At 50.9% G+C, this 19,448-nt stretch overlaps 9 protein-coding genes across 9 annotated transcripts; 5 read left to right on the plus strand and 4 right to left on the minus strand.

Moving 5' to 3' along the window:
- Positions 1-278: 278 nt before the first annotated feature.
- On the plus strand, positions 279-2,765 carry LTR84_004272 (uncharacterized protein; the record flags this gene model as incomplete). Its single annotated transcript, XM_064847849.1, has 1 exon — positions 279-2,765. One exon carries the CDS (start codon positions 279-281, stop codon positions 2,763-2,765), a length of 2,487 nt encoding a protein of 828 aa, XP_064704388.1.
- A 914-nt stretch (positions 2,766-3,679) lies between these two features.
- Positions 3,680-4,822, minus strand: LTR84_004273 (uncharacterized protein; the record flags this gene model as incomplete). The annotated part of the gene is made up of 1 exon (XM_064847850.1): positions 3,680-4,822. The coding sequence occupies one exon, from the start codon at positions 4,820-4,822 to the stop codon at positions 3,680-3,682; it is 1,143 nt and encodes a 380-aa protein (XP_064704389.1).
- Positions 4,823-5,599: 777 nt separating this feature from the next.
- Positions 5,600-6,057, minus strand: LTR84_004274 (uncharacterized protein; the record flags this gene model as incomplete). The annotated part of the gene is made up of 2 exons (XM_064847851.1): positions 5,600-5,989; positions 6,040-6,057. 2 exons carry the CDS (start codon positions 6,055-6,057, stop codon positions 5,600-5,602), a joined length of 408 nt encoding a protein of 135 aa, XP_064704390.1.
- A 570-nt stretch (positions 6,058-6,627) lies between these two features.
- On the plus strand, positions 6,628-7,781 carry LTR84_004275 (uncharacterized protein; the record flags this gene model as incomplete). Its single annotated transcript, XM_064847852.1, has 3 exons — positions 6,628-6,651; positions 6,736-7,143; positions 7,200-7,781. 3 exons carry the CDS (start codon positions 6,628-6,630, stop codon positions 7,779-7,781), a joined length of 1,014 nt encoding a protein of 337 aa, XP_064704391.1.
- Positions 7,782-8,172: 391 nt separating this feature from the next.
- LTR84_004276 (uncharacterized protein) lies at positions 8,173-10,627 on the minus strand (the record flags this gene model as incomplete). The annotated part of the gene is made up of 2 exons (XM_064847853.1): positions 8,173-8,339; positions 8,434-10,627. The coding sequence occupies 2 exons, from the start codon at positions 10,625-10,627 to the stop codon at positions 8,173-8,175; spliced, it is 2,361 nt and encodes a 786-aa protein (XP_064704392.1).
- A 670-nt stretch (positions 10,628-11,297) lies between these two features.
- Positions 11,298-11,944, plus strand: GAR1_1 (H/ACA snoRNP pseudouridylase subunit; the record flags this gene model as incomplete). The annotated part of the gene is made up of 4 exons (XM_064847854.1): positions 11,298-11,396; positions 11,447-11,592; positions 11,649-11,677; positions 11,727-11,944. 4 exons carry the CDS (start codon positions 11,298-11,300, stop codon positions 11,942-11,944), a joined length of 492 nt encoding a protein of 163 aa, XP_064704393.1.
- Positions 11,945-12,510: 566 nt separating this feature from the next.
- Positions 12,511-13,445, plus strand: PPS1 (tyrosine/serine/threonine protein phosphatase pps1; the record flags this gene model as incomplete). Its single annotated transcript, XM_064847855.1, has 5 exons — positions 12,511-12,635; positions 12,683-12,720; positions 12,776-12,787; positions 12,841-13,022; positions 13,074-13,445. 5 exons carry the CDS (start codon positions 12,511-12,513, stop codon positions 13,443-13,445), a joined length of 729 nt encoding a protein of 242 aa, XP_064704394.1.
- A 1,165-nt stretch (positions 13,446-14,610) lies between these two features.
- On the plus strand, positions 14,611-15,831 carry LTR84_004279 (uncharacterized protein; the record flags this gene model as incomplete). Its single annotated transcript, XM_064847856.1, has 3 exons — positions 14,611-15,229; positions 15,303-15,437; positions 15,512-15,831. The coding sequence occupies 3 exons, from the start codon at positions 14,611-14,613 to the stop codon at positions 15,829-15,831; spliced, it is 1,074 nt and encodes a 357-aa protein (XP_064704395.1).
- Positions 15,832-16,433: 602 nt separating this feature from the next.
- On the minus strand, positions 16,434-17,559 carry ADH1 (alcohol dehydrogenase; the record flags this gene model as incomplete). Its single annotated transcript, XM_064847857.1, has 2 exons — positions 16,434-16,841; positions 16,894-17,559. The coding sequence occupies 2 exons, from the start codon at positions 17,557-17,559 to the stop codon at positions 16,434-16,436; spliced, it is 1,074 nt and encodes a 357-aa protein (XP_064704396.1).
- Positions 17,560-19,448: the final 1,889 nt, after the last annotated feature.

The raw sequence follows: 19,448 nt of genomic DNA on the forward strand, positions 1-19,448 counted from the left end.
TTCCTCCGTCATTCAGGCTCCGGACTGCCACTCCCACGCTTCTCACAGACTACAGACACTCAACCTCCCACAGATCGGGTGTTGAAATTCATCCTTCCATCAATCAATATCTCCCTTGTCTATATCCATCCCTGAAGAACCCATCCCGTTCCCTTTAACCCATTCTTCTTCTTCTCATTCTCAGGTCATCTTGACCTTTTCCTTTTTTTCCATTTCCCAATCTTTTCCCCCACCACCATCAGCCTTATCAGCCATCGCACCATGAATCCAACCTCATCATGACTGAAACAAGCCCCCCGATCGAAGCTCAACGCTTTGGTAGATCCCAGACTCCCGAAAGTCCACGTCCAGTTCATCTACCTGAGCCTTCCAACATCCCAGTCCTGCTAAACCAAATGGATCCGGTCTTTAATGATACTGAAACCTATAACATTCCACATGATCAGACTTTCTCTCCTTATTCCGAATCTGCCCGCGCAGTGAATGATTCCAATTCTGATGAACAAGACGCGGTTCAGAATTTCCTGAGAGGTGCCGAACAAGAGAATGCTCGTTTTGATCCACCACCCACCACCGCGCCTGCGCCCGCGCCCGTTCAAGATGATTCGATCTTGTCGAATCTTGCCAATGCTACTGCATATTCAGGGAATGAAACTACATCCCAAGCTCATGATTTAGTTGGGCCCACTCAAGATTTGTCCAAGCCTGGATTTGAACCATCTGAACCGTCGTCAGAACCTGGACTTGCACTCCCATCTGTGGCAGATGCTCCTTCTTCTTCCAACCATGACATTTTACAATCCATTACCGAAAGCATCTCAGACCCAGACTCCAATGCAAACCCCAACCCTTCATCAGGTCCGGCCGGGATTGATTATCAGTCTCTTCTCGACACCATTTCTCAATCTGCTTCTACTGCTCCTGCTGCAGACCCTGTATCTGCCCCAACCACTGCATCTGCCCAAGATCCAACTACCCATAATTTACCCATTGTTCCAGGCTTACCTCCCAAACCTCCTGCGCAAGAAAATGGCCCAGAAAATACTTTTCTTACCTATGCCCAACCTATTAATGATACTACTCAAGTCGTCCAAGCTCTTTACCAACCACCAGAGATGCCTCAAATGCCTACCTATGATGCACAACAAGCTCCTGCTCCCAGCTATGGTGGTCAAGCTCCAGGTCTGAGCTTTCCTCAGTCGTCGCCGACTCTTTCCAATCCCGGCACCGGTCCCTTTCAACCTCAAGAACCTGTTCGATCCGCCGATTTGCCCGAACGGAAAATGTCACCCGTCACCCAAGCCAAGTATGACCAATTTCTCGAAGATGAACGACGTTATGTGACTGAAGGTATCTGGGATAAATTTCCTCTAGGATCTCGCCTGTTTGTGGGCAATCTACCTAGTGAGAAGGTAACCAAGCGTGATTTGTTTTTCACGTTTCACAAGCATGGCCGATTAGCCCAAATATCCATCAAGCAAGCTTATGGGTTTGTGCAATTTCTTGAAGCTTCATCATGCGCATCTGCTTTGGCATCGGAACAAGGTGTGGAAATCCGAGGAAGAAAGGTTCATCTGGAGGTCTCCAAACCACAAAAAAACACCCGCAATGCAAACAACCAGGGAAACAAAAGACGCCGCTCACGTTCACCGGACCGTGGCCCTCGACAGAATGATCGTTACGGTCGCCACAGTATGGACAACTTTCGAGATGATCGGGTCAACAGAAGGGAAGATTATCGCTCAGGGAGATCCCCCTCACCCAATCGTTATCGATCTGCTGACGATTATCGACCACCTGCACAAAGTCCAAGAATGTTTCGACCGGAAGGCAGACCGAGGTCACCTTACGGCGCTTCATATCCACCCCCATTACCAGTACCGTATGATGAAGAGGCCTCTTTACCACTACCTCGACGAGACTCACGCGATGTCCCAGATGTTCAACTATTGGTTCTTGATCCTTCGGTCGCTCAAAGCTTTATCCAATGGATCGAGCAAGGATTTCGTGCTAAAGGACTTAGGGCTTCAACAATCTGGCTAAGTCCAAGACTTCCTTTAAATGGTGTAGTCAAGAGACAGATTATTGAAGGCGTTTCAGCCATTGTCAAGCTAACACAAGCCACGCAGTATGTCAGCAAGATTCCTTTGCAGGTTTTTGATCGATCTTCTGGTGCGTCCAACGTGAACTTCAACGAGTATGTTGATCTCGACGTTCCTATTGCGGCAGATATTGTTTCACACGCCCGACAGCAAGAACGAAGAATGGGACGACAGAGAGAGATGGTGTCTCCAAGTTATGGTCCCGGGATGGGGCCTAACCAGTATAGTCACCAACAGTCTCCTCAATTCCCACAACAACTCCCACCAAACTTTCCACCACAGCAGCAAAATTCTTATCAACATTACAATCAGCAATCCGCTTATGACTCCCGGATGTTACCACACAGTCCAGCTACTTTGACACCTGACTCTGCAGGAGCTCCGAACCTTCAACAATTGTTGGCGAACCTTCGTCAACAGCCGGATGGGCAAAAGAACATGTCACCAAATGACCGACCAGCCCCCGATCTAGCTGGACTGCTCAGCAATGCAGTTCGACATCAAATCCAAGGAGGCCAATATGTGCACCCCTCACCACAGCAGCAGCATCAGCATCAACAGCAGGGTCAGTATGGAGGTGGACCGGGGTATGGGGGAGGACCACAGCAATCGCCACAGAATGTTCAGAACATCATGGACACATTGGCAAGATATAACCGATAAGCCGACAATGGGTGTGGGTGGTGTTGAAGGACTTCGGTGATGTGAGGAGGCAACTGCAGATCAAGGTGATGATGACGGTGGCTTGTCGGTCTAAAGACGATGTTATGTGCAGAGTTCAATACTTGTATAGATGACCATGTTTCTTATTTTCAATAGCATAGCAGAGCGAGGTGTCTTCTTGGCCCAGAGCAGATACGAGGAGACCTGGCTTGCATCAAAGACCGAGTTTTAGGCACTACGATTTAAACTTAACTCCCGCTAGATGGGAACGGAGGTACCGACGAGCTTAATACAAGCCCGATTCCAAAAGAAAACCCGTGCGATCTTTTTCTAGCATCCAGCTCCGTCTATGGGATGACCACTCTCCTGTGGTGCTGAAGGGACTTCTATCAAGACAGATTGGGTCTACCTATATCTGCTCCCAAGGACTCATCGGTAACAATAACAACAGATATCAGGTCGATGACCCTGGAGTGTCTGTGTATGATGATGTGACGATGATTTCCAGACCGCTGGCCCGGAAACCTCGACACAACTGGACCACAAAAAGGCCGCACAGTGGGTGGGAATTCTGTGTCGATGGAATTCAATTTTGGACCAGGAACACTGGCCGAGAGACGAGCCGACATCAAATTTCGCTGGGTAGGCTGTGAGTGTGGTTTAGATGTGATAAAAGGGAAGATATGGTATGGCGGTAGAGTAACATGGGAGCCTGGAAAAGGCTTCTGAGCGCTCGAATATAGCAAAGCGAACATCGGATGGGACTACGAGGCGGTCTTCAGAGCCTTGTCCGGATCATAAGGCCCAGAATCAACGTCTTGTATTCTTGACATGGAGCTGTAGACTCCTGCCAACTCGAGGTTGTCTACTGGCCTCCCGGATTTCTACATGTTACTGCAAATGCACAGCCATCGTCATATCTTGCTCTCACTTTTCTTTCTCTGATGCTGAGACGACCTCGCGACCTCCGCATCCAGTGTTTCATTGACAAACACAACCATCTTCTCGACCATTGACGCCGGTACCTCATGCCCGACGCCGTCGAATACATGGTCCTCGAGATGCAGGTCTCCGCCGTTGAACCAACCCCCTTCTGCCGAGGACCGCTTCAACCAGTCTAAGAACGGCTTACTGTGCGCATAGCTGACGAGTTTATCGTCCCCACCGGAGAGGACCAGGATTCGTTTATTCCCGAAGCATCGCGCCATCACGGGTGCAAGGGCCGCTCTGTCATCCGCCGTGAGTGATGAAGTCGAGAGGAAAGCCTGCTCCGTTGGTGTATCGCGTAGGTGTGAAGAAATAAACGCCGCGGGATCCGTGCGCCGCAGACTCTGTATCAGACTGGGCGGAAAATCGGGACTGCCCAGAAACTTCCTTCCTTGGGACTCAAGCCAGTGTTTCCGTTTACTCAGGCGGGCTCGATCGGCCATCAGGCGTGCGTAGTCCGGGCAGCCGATGACGGGGATGGCAGCGCTGAAGCGGGGATCGTGGGCGATGACGTGCCAGGCTGCGTGGCCGCCGAGGGAGATGCCGAGCACGACGTTATGGTCGATTGTGCGAGTTGAGTCTGGGAAGATGTAGCCCGGGAGGTAGTCGAGGAGTAGGGATGTGTCCTGTGCGGTGCCTGCGTAACTGCTGTACATGTCCAGAGCATGGTTTTCATTGCCGCCGCGCCAGGCTTCATTGGCGAGGGGAGAGGCTAGGCGCGAGCCATGGTTGCGCTGGTCGAAAGAGATGGCTATTAAACCCCTTGATTTCGTGCCTGATATATTGTTGCTGCGGTGTGTGTTCCATTCGGTGATTAAATGTGCAGCGAACGGTGCCATGCATGCTTTCGTTTGAAGGCGGGGGTGGAGGAGCCATAGTGCTGAGACCGACGCGCTTTCGCTGGCGGGTGGAAGTTCCGAAAGTCCAAATACTGTGACAAGGATGCCGGCGATGTGGACTTCCACTGCTGATATGGGCTCCGGGTGTTCGACTGAGTGGGCGGTGGCGCCGGTGTTGGGTGCGCCGTAGGTGTATTCGACAGGGTTGAGGGTCGTTTTGGGTTTGGTCATTGTGAGAATGGTGAGGGTAGGTCGATGGGATCAAGGTTAAGGTGAAGTGAAGAGGAGACGGAGGACCGGGAGACAGTTGGAAAGTAGCAAATACTTGTCGAGAAAATATGGCATTCAATGAATCGGGCCAGAATAATGTTGAAGTCAGTATGTGCCGCGGTATGTGTTTGGGTGCGGGGAAATTCGGATGGAACTGGAAGTGGAATGCCCTTCTCCAACAGGTCACGTGTCAAGGAATATAGGGAAAAGAACCAACACAAAGCAACTTGCATACATAGATGTAATATATACATGGGACTGATATGTGGTCAGGTCCCCTTTTTCGACCTCTTGAGACTAATAGATCCTCGGATGGCTGGCCTATCGAGGTCGGGCTGGTCGGTCGTACCCGAACGGGTACCAATGTATCTCCGACGGCCCGATGACTGAGATACTCACTTTGAACGGATTGTTCGCGTGATATCTTGTCGCATAACTGGGCTCTCTCCTGTCCAATAGACCACGTCCACCATGGGTAGGTCTTGAACATACGCCAGGTAGAGTCCGTCACGAAAACGTGCCCGACATGGTCGTAGATACACCTCAAAAGGGCATCATGACGGTGGCTTGCAGTGCTGTACTGGTCCCGGACATCGACTTCATCCTTTTCCCCAGTGACCTGGTTTTGGTAAAAAGAGGCACATCAAGGTCACGAACAGAGCCTTGGTCTGCGGGATGGAGCCGCCATCCGCCATCCCCTGCTCTCATCTTTGGTGCAGGCTGCGATAAAGCTTGAGCTCAAGAAAACCGTATGGAACCCTTTATTTTCTTCATCAAGGAATCTGTCCAGCTTCGAGTTGGAGCTTCCTCAAGCTCCTTGACCAGTTCGTCGTAGTGGGCGGGATTACTCCTTGGATGGCGAACATTTGGGGGGATGGGAAAAGCATTGAGATATTTGTTCTTGAGAAGGGAGTCGAGAGCCTTGACCTGTCGCAGCTCCTTTTCTTCGCTATAGACTGGTGGTTGAACAGGTGAGACAAGAGCATCATTTGCCTTGATGGTAGTCGTTGAAGGAGCGTGGACTCTGTCTATACGAGATTGCATGATTTTCTGAAACGAGACATTGTTGGGCCTGACGCGGTCAACGGGCCATTCCTTGATGATTCGGGCCCAGTGTTTGAGAGCGACCTGGAGTGGTCAATGCTGAGGGATGATTGAGGGTGTAGATGAAGACTTACTGCTTGATTTGTCGCCATGATGGGTGGATGGGTAGGATGAATATGAGATGGGGTAAACACTCAAGCCATGAGATGAGATGAGGCTCGGATGCCAATAATGAATAATGACGCGATGATCATCAATCAATTGACGAGGGACCTCCAGCTCGCTCGCTAATGGGGCTGTGCAGAACTGCAATTACAGTTTACCCGTGCGCTTAGGGCCAGCCCTCCAGAGTCCAGGCACCAACTTGGGATGTTTCCGGCACCCGAAGCCTTGCAGCCACCTGGGACCCGCCTGGGGATGACGCCCGGAGAGTCTTTCATCCACTCCCACTGCACTTTATTCTTCCCTCTTCTTCTTTGCCTCTGCCTGTGCCTGCGCCATAATCCTTCCTCTCTTCCTCCCCTTCTCTCCTCGTCTTTGTCTAGCCAACCAACGACACACTGACCATCTGCCTTTCACTTCCTTTCAACACCAATCCATTCTCTTCCTCGGGTCAATTTCTATTATTCTGTTAACGACAACTTTCCTACATTCCTCTCTTCTCTTCTCTTCTCCCTACATCTCCTTGCTCTGACCACCTCCTAATTGCTCACGGCCGCGCAATGGCCCCTCAGAGATATGAAGCGGTAAGACTCTCAATTCCCAACCCATCATCATCATTGCCATCATCGCCATTCTATTCAAGAACATCCATACTGACTCAATCCAAGGTCAATTCTCAAGACGACGATGACTTCAATTCGCCAACATCTCCACAGTCCCCTCCACCATCATTCCGCTCCAGAGCCTCTTCACCCACATCCCGACGCTTGTTAGCACAGGATCCTCTAGAAAACCATCCCGATCATGACCTAGAGGATGCCTTTGACGATGGAGAAGCCTCAGATGCCGATAACGATGGTGATGACCGACAGCGATTGATGAGGGCCGATCCGGCCACCTCCAGGTCAAGCCAATCAAACCTTACATCACAGTCCAATGTTGAACGACCAGCCGCACCACTACCAACATTCAGACCCATGCCTATGCCTTCGTCAACGTCAAGACCTACTGATGGTGTCTTTGCAAATCTTTCTGCCAAACCCGAGCGCGGCGAACAATTGGAGGAAAAGCCACCCGTGAGTCAACATGTCTACGCTACTGCCCAACCATAATCACTGACTTGAATCCTTAGACATATGAACAAGCTGCCGCCGATGCCACCCCTCCATACTGGGAGACTACTATTCTCGCTCCCGGAATGTCATCGGACGAGGTCTACGTAGATGGACTTCCAGTTGGCTCCGTTTTCTCCTTTGTCTGGAACGGAATGATCTCAATGTCCTTCCAACTCGTGGGTTTCCTTCTCACCTATCTTCTACACACAACACATGCGGCAAAACACGGCAGTCGCGCTGGTCTAGGATTGACTTTGGTCCAATATGGATTTTACATGAGCGGTACCGAAGGCGGAAATTCGGACACCGGCAACCCTGGTCAATTCTCAAACTCATCGCCCCCAGATCCAAACAGCCACAATTTTGATCCTAATAATGTCGATTCAGCTGGCTCATCCGACAATGCTGGAGTGGGTGGTCTCTCAAGTACCGACTGGATTTCTTATGCCCTGATGATTATCGGTTGGTTTATATTGATTCGCGCCGTATCCGACTTTTTCCGGGCAAGGCGTCATGAAGCGTTGGTTCTACAAAGTCCCAATCGTGGTCTTCCTGTCGCGGTCGTTGCAGAGGGCGAAACCCCAGAGCAAGCTGCATGATTTTTCCTATTTTAGATATTTAGCGACTCAGGGCAATTGAGAGCATTCCCTATTTTATGTTCCTATGCATAAACTGGCTTTTCTACCCTACCAGCTCGATTGTCGGGCATAGGACGTGGTTTCTCGATGCGACTTTGTGTTGCACTGAAAATACCATCAACTTCACATTTCTAAGAGTGACTCGCAAAGAACATTTGTAGTGGGAACAAGAGAGTTGAGAAGTATCAACCTCCAAGAGTAGAATGAACACTAAAGGGCCATGCTCGCGCGGTCTTCAACAACGACAGATACATTCCGAATCATGTCTTCTCCCATCTTCAACGGGCAGCTTGCTTGTCACTTATTTTGACTACCACTAGGCCTATCAACTGTAACCTTGCAGCTCTTCTCCCTACTCATGCATGTTGATTCTACTCTCCATCCGACGTTCATCCCGCAGTTCCACGAGTCGCTCTAACGCAGTGCGCAGCGGAATCAACTCACCCATTTTCTGTGTGGCGGGATCATCGCGGTTGCGGATATTGACGGTGCGAGTCTCTTGTTCTTTGGCGCCGACAACTAATTTAGACAGACACATGGCGAGTTAGTAATCACGCGATCAATTCATCCTCACCACCAACAAAGAAAGACCAAATTGGGTTCAAACACTCACCAAAGATGAAGTTATACTGGGCCAACTGCCCGCTGCGGATCTTCTTCTGCAGCGTATTCCCACTGACATCGATGTCGACGTAGAGTCTCGCCTTGTGGAAAATGCCCTGGATCTCGCGCACGTAGTCCTCTGCACCCTTCATGACGGGAATCACCAAGACCTGGCGGGGGGACAGCCAGAACGGCCATTTGCCCGCGAAGTGCTCGCAGAGAATGGCGATGAAGCGCTCGAACGAGCCGACGATCGCGCGGTGGATCATGACTGGGCGGGCCATGCCGTGAGCAGGCGCCTTAGGGTCGCGTGGAGCTGCGGCTTCGCCGTCTTGCTTCGCGGCCGCGGTGTCGCCACCCTCGCCGGTGCGGTACTCGAGCTTGAAGTTCTGCGGGCCCTGGAAGTCCAGCTGGATGGTCGCGCACTGGTACTCGCGCATCAGGGCGTCCTGGATGGTGATGTCGATCTTGGGGCCGTAGAACGCGCCGTCACCCTCGTTGAGCTCCCAGTCGTCCCCGCGGAAGTTCTGCAATGCCTGCTTGAGGCGCGACTCCGCCGAGTCCCACTCCTCCTTTGTGCCCATGTAGCCCTCGGGCCGGGTGGAGAGCTTGAATTTGAAGGGGAAGCCGAACAGGCCGTAGACGTGTTTCATGAAGTCGAACAAGGCCTCGATTTCCTCTTGGACCTGTTCGTTGGTGCAGAATATGTGTGTGTCGTCCTGTTGGAACTTGCGTACGCGGGTGAGGCCTGACAGTGCGCCGGATGCTTCGTTGCGATGTAGGACGCCGAAGTCGGCAACTCGCCAGGGGAGTTCGCGGTACGAGCGTTCTTCATCGCGAAACATCAGGCAGTGGCCAGGGCAGTTCATGGGTTTCAGCGCAAAAACACCCTTGTCTTTGTCTTTTGGTTCGCCCGCGGGAAGGGGCTTGCCGTCGGGGGCTTTGTCTGCGAGAGGAATTGGGTCCGAGGCGTCTTCTTTGATTTGCACTCGGAACATGTCGTCTTGGTAGTGCTGCCAGTGGCCGGAGGTCTTCCAGAGTTCGACGTCGTACATATTGGGGGTCTGGACTTCCTGGTAGCCTCGGTCCCAGTATTGTTCGCGCAGCATGGCTTGGAGGGCGTTGAAGATGCGGACGCCGTGGGGGAGAAGGAAGGGTGATCCGGGGGAGAGTTTGCTGAACATGAAGAGCTTCTGTTGCTGGCCGATGACTTGATGATCGCGCTTCTTGGCTTCTTCGAGGAAGTGCTCCCAGTCTTTCAGCTGTTGTTTGTTGGGGAATGCCACGCCGTGGATGCGCTGGAGACTGTCGTTGTTCTGGTCGCCGAGGAAATAGGCGGAGCTGTTCTTCATAATCTTGAAGGCTTCGATCTTGCGTGTGTTTTGGATGTGGGGGCCTTGACATAGATCGACGAGTGTGCCGTTGCGGTAGACTGTAGAGGACTCGCCGTCTGGAACGAATTTCTCGATGTAGTGCATTTTGTATTTACTGTAACCAAACAGTTTTCGTAGATTCTCCTTGGAGACCTCGAGGCGTTCGAATGCTTGTTTCTCTTTGGCGAATTTCTTAGCTCGAGTCTCGAGGGATGGCCATTCACCTTCGCGTACGGCTTGTCCGGGTGGAAGGGCCATGTCGTAGAAGAAGCCCATGGCTGTTGGGGGACCGTGAGATAGACGACAGCCATATTCATGTTCGGCACATTCACCTAGAACGTGAGCTGAGGAATGCCAGAATACATCTCGTCCTTCTGGGTCATCAAAGGTGAGGTAGACCACTTTGCTGCTCTTCTCAAGTGGTCGGTCAAGGTCCCATAATTCACCGTCGACCTTGGCTACAACGATTTGACCGGCTCGATCCTTGGGGACGTTCTTCAATAAATGACCTGGTGTGGTCTCCCAGGCTTTGCCTTCGATGACGGTCTGTTGACCAGGTGCTGATGTGAGATTGATCTCAATTGTTGGTTTCTCCTTACTGGCCAAGGCTTCATCATGTTCTCTCTTCAGTTGATCAAACAGAACATTTCTTTCCTGGATGAAATCTGGTAATTCTTTGGGTGCCTGGTGTTTGGGCGCCGCTGCTTGAGACGACATTTCTTTTGGTCTGTTTGGTACTTTCCTACTCTGTTGTTGAGGGTTGTCGGGTCTCTTTGATATATTGCTTCCAGGGGTAGATGACTCAGAAGTCTGAGGATGATTTTGACTCATCTTGGGACCATTCAAGACACCCCAGAGATCATGGGGGTTAAGACTTACTTTCTTCTGGTGGCTCATGGTAAAAGAGCGAGAGAAGGAAAGGGAATTCGCGTTGTGGAGACCAAATATGGTAAAGCAGATGGTGGGACTGGGACAGTTACGGTGTCCACGTTGAATTGATGCCAGTGTGTGTGAGTGGTGCCGGTGGTTCTGGTGGTGACAAGTCACGTGCTGGCAGCTTTGCCTGCAACTTGAATAATGCCGTCCAACTGCGAATAATCGTCCATGAAATTTCATCCCCTCTCCAGCCCCAGCCCAAGCCCAAAGGAAAAAAAAGTATTCCCCGTTGTCAACCCACTCGCTTCTCCACGCTTCAACAACAATGGCGTACCGAGGCGATTCACGAGGTCGTGGCGGTTTTCGAGGTGGTGATAGAGGAAGAGGATCGTTTGGTTTTGGTGGAAGAGGTGGATGTAAGGATTAATTTCCCAAGCCAAAGTCTCCGGAGTTTCGAGGCAGAGGGCCTGCACACAAGAAATTGACGGCCAAAAATGACTGACCTTGCGGGTGAACAGGTAGAGGAGGATTTCAACAACAGAGCTATGGACCACCTGATCAAGTGTTCGGTGAGGCTTGAAAAGTCTTTGCGACACCGTTCCGGAGCTGATTTGGTATTTTAGAAATGGGCAAATTCCTCCATGCATGCGAAGGAGAACTTGTCTGCGAATCAGTCAACCCCAAAGTTCCTTTCTTCAATGCACCCATCTACCTCGAGAACAAGGTGCGATCACCTCCTTATTTCTACCGCGACAGCTTCCTAACGCTGCGCAGACTTCAATAGGCAAAGTCGATGAGATTCTTGGTCCGATCAATCAAGTCTACTTCACGATCAAACCACAAGAAGGAATTCAAGCTACATCATTCAAAGCTGGAGACAAATTCTACATCGGTGGAGACAAGCTGTTGCCTTTAGAAAAGTGAGTGGAACACAGCCCAGAGTTTGAGATGCAATGGAATACTAAAGAATTTCAAGGTTTTTGCCCAGGCCCAAAGCACCACCAGGTAGGACCAAAATACGTCTCAGTATATCACACAACTTACACAGATACAGGATCGAAACCAAAGCGACCAGTGGGTGCTCGTGGCGGTGCTCCTAGAGGTCGAGGTGCCCCCAGAGGCCGAGGCTCCTTCGGTGCGGGTGGACGAGGTGCCCCAAGAGGCAGAGGATCCTTTGGTGGCGGTCGAGGCGCACCCAGAGGTAGAGGATCCTTTGGCGCAGGTGGAAGAGGAGGTTCAAGAGGTGCTCCAAGAGGACGTGGCAGATTTTGATTGTGGTCACTGAACTGGAGTCTCGCTCTTTTTGCTCTTCTGGCATGGTCAGGCGTTATGGGAGGAGGGATCAATACCCGGTAAAACAGTGTACAAACTGGATGGGTGTGAAAATCGCCTGTGCGATTGTCATGTGTGATAGTCCACTCGCTCACTTGTCAGGACTCAGATGGTCTTTACGAAGAATAGAAGAATGGTACGCCAGGCCCGATAACGATCACGTGACCATCCTTTCTTCCCTCAACATTGAAGTGGCTGTGCTCTGTCTAGGTCTGTGGCTGTGCACGTAGCTTTACGTAAGTCGGACTGTGGCGCTTGAAAATCCAAAGTTTGGACTCTGCAGACGATGACGTTGTGGGACTGAAACAACAGCAGCACCACCACCACCACCATCATCATCATCAACACGTTTCCTCGTCCGCGGCCTTGTTTCTCCAAAAATCCACCTTCTTGACGTCGCTATTTCAAAAGTCACCCGCTCGTCAACCTCTTCTTCCCCCATATTCTTCGCTCACAAACATTTCACACCTTTCCCCCTATTCATTCCATACATCATTTTCACCAATATGTCTCGCAGAAGCGGTGCCACCACCGCTGGTCAAGAAGAGACTTCCGTGCAGCCTTCCAACAACGCACAATCGAAGCAAGCAATGTTGTTAGCACAGGATACCGGGCATTTCAGCTTGGTCAAGTGAGAGCCTTCGTACACCATGCAAAATTCAGAACTGACTCCAACAGAGCTCTGCACCTGGCTGATCTAATTACTGAATTGAATGGTGAGTCCAATCCCCTTCGACATGTGAAAATAGAAAAATGTTAATTCGTTTCCAGGCTTCTGCGGATGTGCGTACCCTACCATCCTGATGTTTTCACCTTGACTGATCATCATATCCTAGTCATGTCTGTCCTCTCCTCGATGCGCTACTGCCTTTCCGACCCCAAAGATTTGACAAACTTGTGGCTCGCTTTGGGGTTTATGCCCTTTGGGCTGTTCTTCGACTTTTTCGATGGCAAGGTTGCAAGATGGAGGAAGAAGTCTTCGTTGATGGGACAAGAATTGGACTCGCTGGCTGATCTGGTATGCTTCTCAACACAATGGCTTGATGCAAAAATACTGACCTCCCGCAAGATCTCATTCGGAGTGGCTCCAGCTGCTGTGGCCTTCGCCATTGGATTCCGGACCAACATTGACCAACTCTTCCTCAGCTTCTACGTTTTGTGTGGCTTGACCAGACTTGCGAGATTCAATGTTACGGTTGCAATGCTCCCAAAAGACAAGACTGGCAAATCACAATATTTCGAAGGAACTCCAATCCCATTTGCATGCTTGACCAGCTCTGCAATCATGGCGACCTGGACCTCATTTGGGTGGATTCATGATTCCATACCAGTCGGAACCGTTCTCGCAGGAACTCCATTCGAGTTTCACCCAACAGTACTGCTCTTTGTCTTGAACGGGTCTCTGATGATTAGCAAGACACTGCACGTTCCCAAGCCATAAGATTGGAGTAGCAAGACTAGAAATTCAATGGAAGACGGCACACTATATCCGGCGCTGACTGGACATCCAAAGCAATAGGCATGAAGACGGCACTGGACTTGAAAAACGGGATAAAGCCAAGGTGTACATGGTGTGGGCTGTCTCACTTGGTAACAGATTTCTCTCCACGGATAATGATACCAATCTCCCCAAGGAGTACCGATAGACTGGGGCTTTCGGCTTCTAGGATAATACATTTTGAGTCGTGCCCAATCATGCGAATCCAGCTTGGTCCTGGTATTTGTTCCGCTCTCCACAATCACCCCACAACTCGATTTGTTCATTCCCTTTGATGACTGCCAACACTACCCCCTCTTTGTAGCGAGCGAAAGGGCCGTCAAGGGGACTTGCCTGCCTCAGACAAATAACCCTGTCAGATGCCATTACTTCTACATATGGCACAAAACCTTCGAACTCTCCGTTTCTTCCACAGGTACTCCCGCGCCAGACATTGAACTAAGTTCTGCTAAGAAATTCGCTCATGTGACAATCCCATGTCGAGGCAATAACATAGATAGTACTATTACTTCAGGATTCGAGTACTACATGAATTCCTTCACCGGCATTATAAGCTCAAATAATATGGCATTCGATCTTTGTGAAAGTCACGGATCGCGGTTGCTGACAAGAAGACAATCGATAAGCGCGTCTGTACAGCAAGGATATTGCGGGGAATATATTTCTCACGATTCCTCCGCTCATCTTCTCGTACTACCTTCACCATACATTCTCTTCAATCACAACATGTATCCCTGATCCAGGCAGAGATAAAATTGCCGCATCCCACCCTGGCTAGCATCCACCGCGTCTTTGCCCATGAGGAATCTGAGGTTGTACAAAGCTGCCTGACCTTGGCTAAGGAAGGCGGGGGCCTTACAACTTAACAATCCCGCGCTCCGTGCTCAAATTGATGCGTACAGTGTCCGGCAAGGCATAAGACGAGCATGTTTTCCATTCTTATTATTGACATACTCTCTCCATCTTACAGACGCGAGATGCTCTTCACTATATCCTGACACAAACCACTGATACTCCGCAATCGAGAATCTCCAGGGGGAGGCATCTATCTGTTCGATCGAACACACCGAGAGCTAGCAAGCAGCAATCATCCTAAAGTCGACACAACATGCCAATCGAGAACCCCGCTCTGCCGCCAGACTCCATAGTCCTGATCACCGGCGTCAACGGGCTCGTCGGCTCGCACGTAGCAGACCAAGTCTTGCTGCACGGTTACCGAGTGCGAGGGGTAGTGCGAAACCTCAAAAAGCATGAATGGATGATTGCGTTCTTCGCGTCACGCTACGGTGCCGACAGATTCTCACTGACCGAGATCGCGGACCTCACGAAAGCTGGCGCATTCGTCGACGCCGTCAAAGGCGTCGCGGGCGTCATGCACGTAGCCTCGCCCGTCGACATCAACCCGGACCCGGACGTCGTGATCCCGATCGTGGTGGACAGTACGTTGAACGCGCTCACCGCCGCGAGTGACGAGGCCGGCACGGTCAAGCGATTTGTGCTCACATCGTCCGGCTCGGCCGTTGTATTCCCGAAGCCGAATCACCGCGTGAACGTCACGGCCGAGACCTGGAATGAGGAGAGTGTTCGAATTGTGCAGGACTTTCCGGCTGATATGTCGGTCATTCAGAGGGGCTTTGTGGTTTACATGGCTAGTAAAGTCAAGGGCGAGCAGGCATTGTGGAACTGGGTCAAGGAAAACCCGAATTCGAGTTTGGCTGTGAATGCTGGTATGTCGATTCTGATCCGAGCTTCCAGGTTTCAACGCAGGTCAGCCTGGTAGCTCACATTAACTTGTGGCAGTCCTCCCCGGCGGAGCGTTCGGCCCAGTCCTCAGCCCCGAGCATCAAGGCTACCCGTCGACGACAGGACTCGTGGCCGCTCTATTCACCAACAACACCGAAATCGTCGACCTCATCATACGCGACTATGCTCCCGGTAAGTTTCGACCCTTCCCAAGAGACCCGTCTACCATCCAAACTTCACTACTGATCCTAACCCCGAACAAATAGAATATTTCGTCGACATCCAAGACGTCGCCCGCCTCCACGTTGCGGCCCTACTCCACCCGGACGTCAAAGGCGAGCGTATCTTCGCGTACAACACGCCGTTCAATTGGAACACGGTACTGGGTGCGTTTCGGAAACTCTACCCCGAACGGACGTTTCGGGACGATGAGCCCGGTCTCTGGGATGATCTGTCGATCGTGGAACCGGCGAAGCGCGCGGAAGCGTTGTTGCGGGAGATGGGCAGGGAGGGGTTCACCGGCCTCGAGGAGAGTCTGAGAAGGAATGTCCAGGAGATTGTCGACGCCGACGGCTCGGGGCCTTGATGGTCGACATGGGGAGGTAGGTGATTGTGGTTATGGGTTGGAGGTGGTGTGGAATAGTGTTGTGAGGAACATAGGACGTATGATTGGAGAGCTGGGATCTTCACTCTCCATGTGCTCTTGCCCATGTTGGAGACCTGGAAGAGTGGATTCACTAGAATCAATTGGCCACTGTTCTCGAAGCCATCTCCAGATTCTCGGTAATCTGATGGATGGCCACCTCGGTAGATGGGAAGTGATGATTGGGAAGATCCCGAACCTGGGACTGGATCAAGACGGGTGGAGAGAGGACGCGTGTAGAACCTTCCTTGCAGAAATCCAAAGCGTCGAGGAATGGGTAAATGGCTAACCGTTTCTGGGGAATTTCTCACTGTGATCGACATTTCGGACGGGAACAAGTTCAACTTTATATCACATTTTTATTTGAGAGATTGCGTACCTCCTAAGTAGGGGTCGCTCTAAGCTGAACTGTGCGTTTTGAAACACACAGAACATCTGGGAGAATATTCAGTGGTAGTCAACTCGTTATGCCCTCGAATTTTTTACTCTACCCCCAACAATCATGGAAAACTCCTCAGCTAGAATCATATAAAATCATCTGCCATTTACTCGGCATCTGGCATCTTGAGGACATATCGTCCTGCGATCTGTCCGGCGTGCATCAATTCGTAAACCTTTGGTAGATCCTTGAGATCCACAGTCTTGAAGGGAACCTTGATCAAACCACGGGCGAAGAAGTCCAAAGCCTCCTCACTATCCTGTCGGTTACCGACGTATGAAGCTTGAATTCTGATCATCTTGAGGACAGACTCGAAGACTGGTGCTCGGATGTAGGCCTTGGCTGGGAGACCGATGACAATGACGGTACCTCTGGGTCGGACGTATTCAGCAGCCTGTTGGAAGGGCTTCTCGTTGACAGCCACGAGGATGACGGCATGGGGACCAAGACCGTCCTTGGTGGCAGCCTTGACATCCTTGACAATGTCGCTGGATGTTGCGAAATCGATGAATGCCTAGAAGGAATTAGTGGTTTAAGGAGAAGGATATTTAAAGATCAAAACTTACCGAAGCACCCAATTTGGTGGCAAGAGCCTTCTTCTCCTCACCAGAATCAATACCGATGGAGTGTAGACCCATGGCCTTTGCGTATTGGACGGCAAGAGAGCCCAACCCGCCACCGGCACCAACAATGGCAACGGTCTGACCGGGCTTAGCACCGGACTCCTTCAATCCCTTGTAGACGGTGATACCGGCGCAGAGGACTGGTGATACCTCATCAAGGGGAACACCTTCTGGGATATGTGCAACATGTCGTGCGGACGCAATGGCGTATTGTTGGAAAGATCCGTCAACAGTGTAGCCTGAAAGCTTGGGAGTCAAGCAAAGGGGTTCATCGGCTTGTTGGCAGAAAGTGCAAGAAAGGCAAGAGTCGTTCAACCACTTGACACCGACAGCCTCGCCAATCTTGCAGATGTCATCGGTGACGAGTTCACCACGTGCAACGACAATACCAGCACCTTCGTGACCACCAACCAGGGGTAGTTTGGTTGGGATGGGCCAGTCACCATTGACGGCATGGAGATCAGTGTGGCAAACACCAGAGTACTTGATGTTGACGAGGACTTCCTCTGGGCCAGGCTTTGCAACTGGAATCTTCTTGTATTGAAGAGGGCCACCGACCTTGTCGATGACTTGAGCCCATTGCTCGGTTGGGATCTTTGGTCCAGACATTCTGAGTGAAGAAATGGAGATGGGTTTTGGTTACAAGTTTGTTATGTTTGAAAAGAAGGATTGATACTGAGCTTGGGAGATGGATAGTAGAATGTGAGCAGGGGAAGCATATTCTTTATGTAGACTTGAATAGATATCTCGAGCCCCTCTCATGATCAGAGCAAGATCCATAGTATGGCAGAATGAATCATCAGGATGAGCGGAAACCCCTCAATGCATGGGAGCATTGCATTGACGGCGCAGTCTGTCAAGCAGGTGCCTGAGATCTGTATCCTGTGGGCCGCTGTCAAGACTAACCAATGGACCAGATAACAAACATAGTTTCACATCTCATGACGGTCGTAAGGAAACCATGCTAAAAGTGGATACATATCTTTCCTAGATTTGGGAGTTGTTGAGTGGATATGGAGTGTGGACGAACGGCTTAGATGAGATCTGGGCGAATAATGGAGGGATCCAATGCTTCTCCAGAGTGACGGCCCAGACCAGACAGGGATGAAGCTGCTGAGGAGCTGGAGAAAAGGGAGGATGATACAGAGGGGTATGGAGTAATTTGGCACGTTACGGGTCAATAATGCAGTAAAAGACGGATTGATTGAGTCTGTGGGTTTGATCAATGCGGTTGTGGATGTTCACGAAACCACAGTCGAGTCAGCTTGGAAGGATTCCCAAGAGTTTTTCTTCGGAATTGAGGCCCAAGCTCGCCGAAAGTTTACAACACCACGGGACTTGATCACCAGGGCATGGAGATGCCTGATTTGAGGACTGATGGAATAAGACTTCCCAAGAGGACCAGAGGAAGCAGAAGGCCAAAGGGAACGAACATGAAAATTCGTGTCGCAGAAATGGAGAAAGTGACGGGTATGATGCGGGGGATAGTGCCCTAGGTATGCTCATCACGGGCTCGCCAGGCCACAGGAGGGCTTAAAGGGTTCCAGATAGCAGCTTCCCATGGGCCACCACCCCCTGATCCCTGTCTGGACCCCGCGCCTGACGCCGAGAGTGGGCATCAAACTTTGATCTTTTTGTTTACAAAGTGGCATGAGCGTGAGGGGTTGTAAAAATGTTTGAGAGACAAATTTCAGGGAATTACGTGAGTCTCAGATGATGATGATTGATGGAGGAACTTGTTGGTGGCCAGTGATGGAGGATAGATATGCTTGCCTTCTCAAAAGACATTCAACATCGCTTCTTCTGAAACACATGAAAGTCGACAGGCTGGACAGGTTCCATGTCATTTTTTCGGTTACTCCTCGGTCGCTGCCAGTGTGTGAAAGCACGAGTTGGTCGTACAGCGGAGCCGCGAGTTGATGGTAGCGGAGCCGTGAAAACGACCTTCAACGCATCGAATTACATGGCTCAACACTTCCAGAGCCATGCACTGATAGCAAGGATACTTACTGAGGTGTAGCATCATCCAGAGGCATTTTCGTGCACGATGCTACCACTCGCAATCGCACCAGTCGAATGAAGCAATGGCAGCGAGGATTGACAAGAAATGTTGATCATCAAGAAGCCACTGGATGCAAGTGTGGTCTGATGATGGATTGCACTGCAACGGTCTGCGATTTTGGATGGAAGTGACGGATGACGAAGGAAAAAGCGAGTGGATTAGAAATATACCTCTCCGGCATCTCCTATCAACCAACTCTTCCAGAAATTGATGGGATTGAAGAAGGTGCCTGCAGGAACAAACGTGAAACTTGGAAGGAGCAGACGACAATCTGTCTGGAGCACATGCCAGTGCGACCGCCCTTACCGATGCCTAAATACCTCAGTAGGTCCAAGAGGTCCGTCGACCACCAGCTGACGGTGACAAACAGAGCAAACAGAGCAAACAGAGCAAACATCCCCAGAAACCTCCAGACCAGATCAGTCGGATTTGATAC

The sequence above is a fragment of the Exophiala bonariae genome, assembly GCF_035927105.1.
Source record: "Exophiala bonariae strain CCFEE 5792 chromosome Unknown scaffold_19, whole genome shotgun sequence".
Lineage (NCBI taxonomy): Eukaryota > Fungi > Ascomycota > Eurotiomycetes > Chaetothyriales > Herpotrichiellaceae > Exophiala > Exophiala bonariae.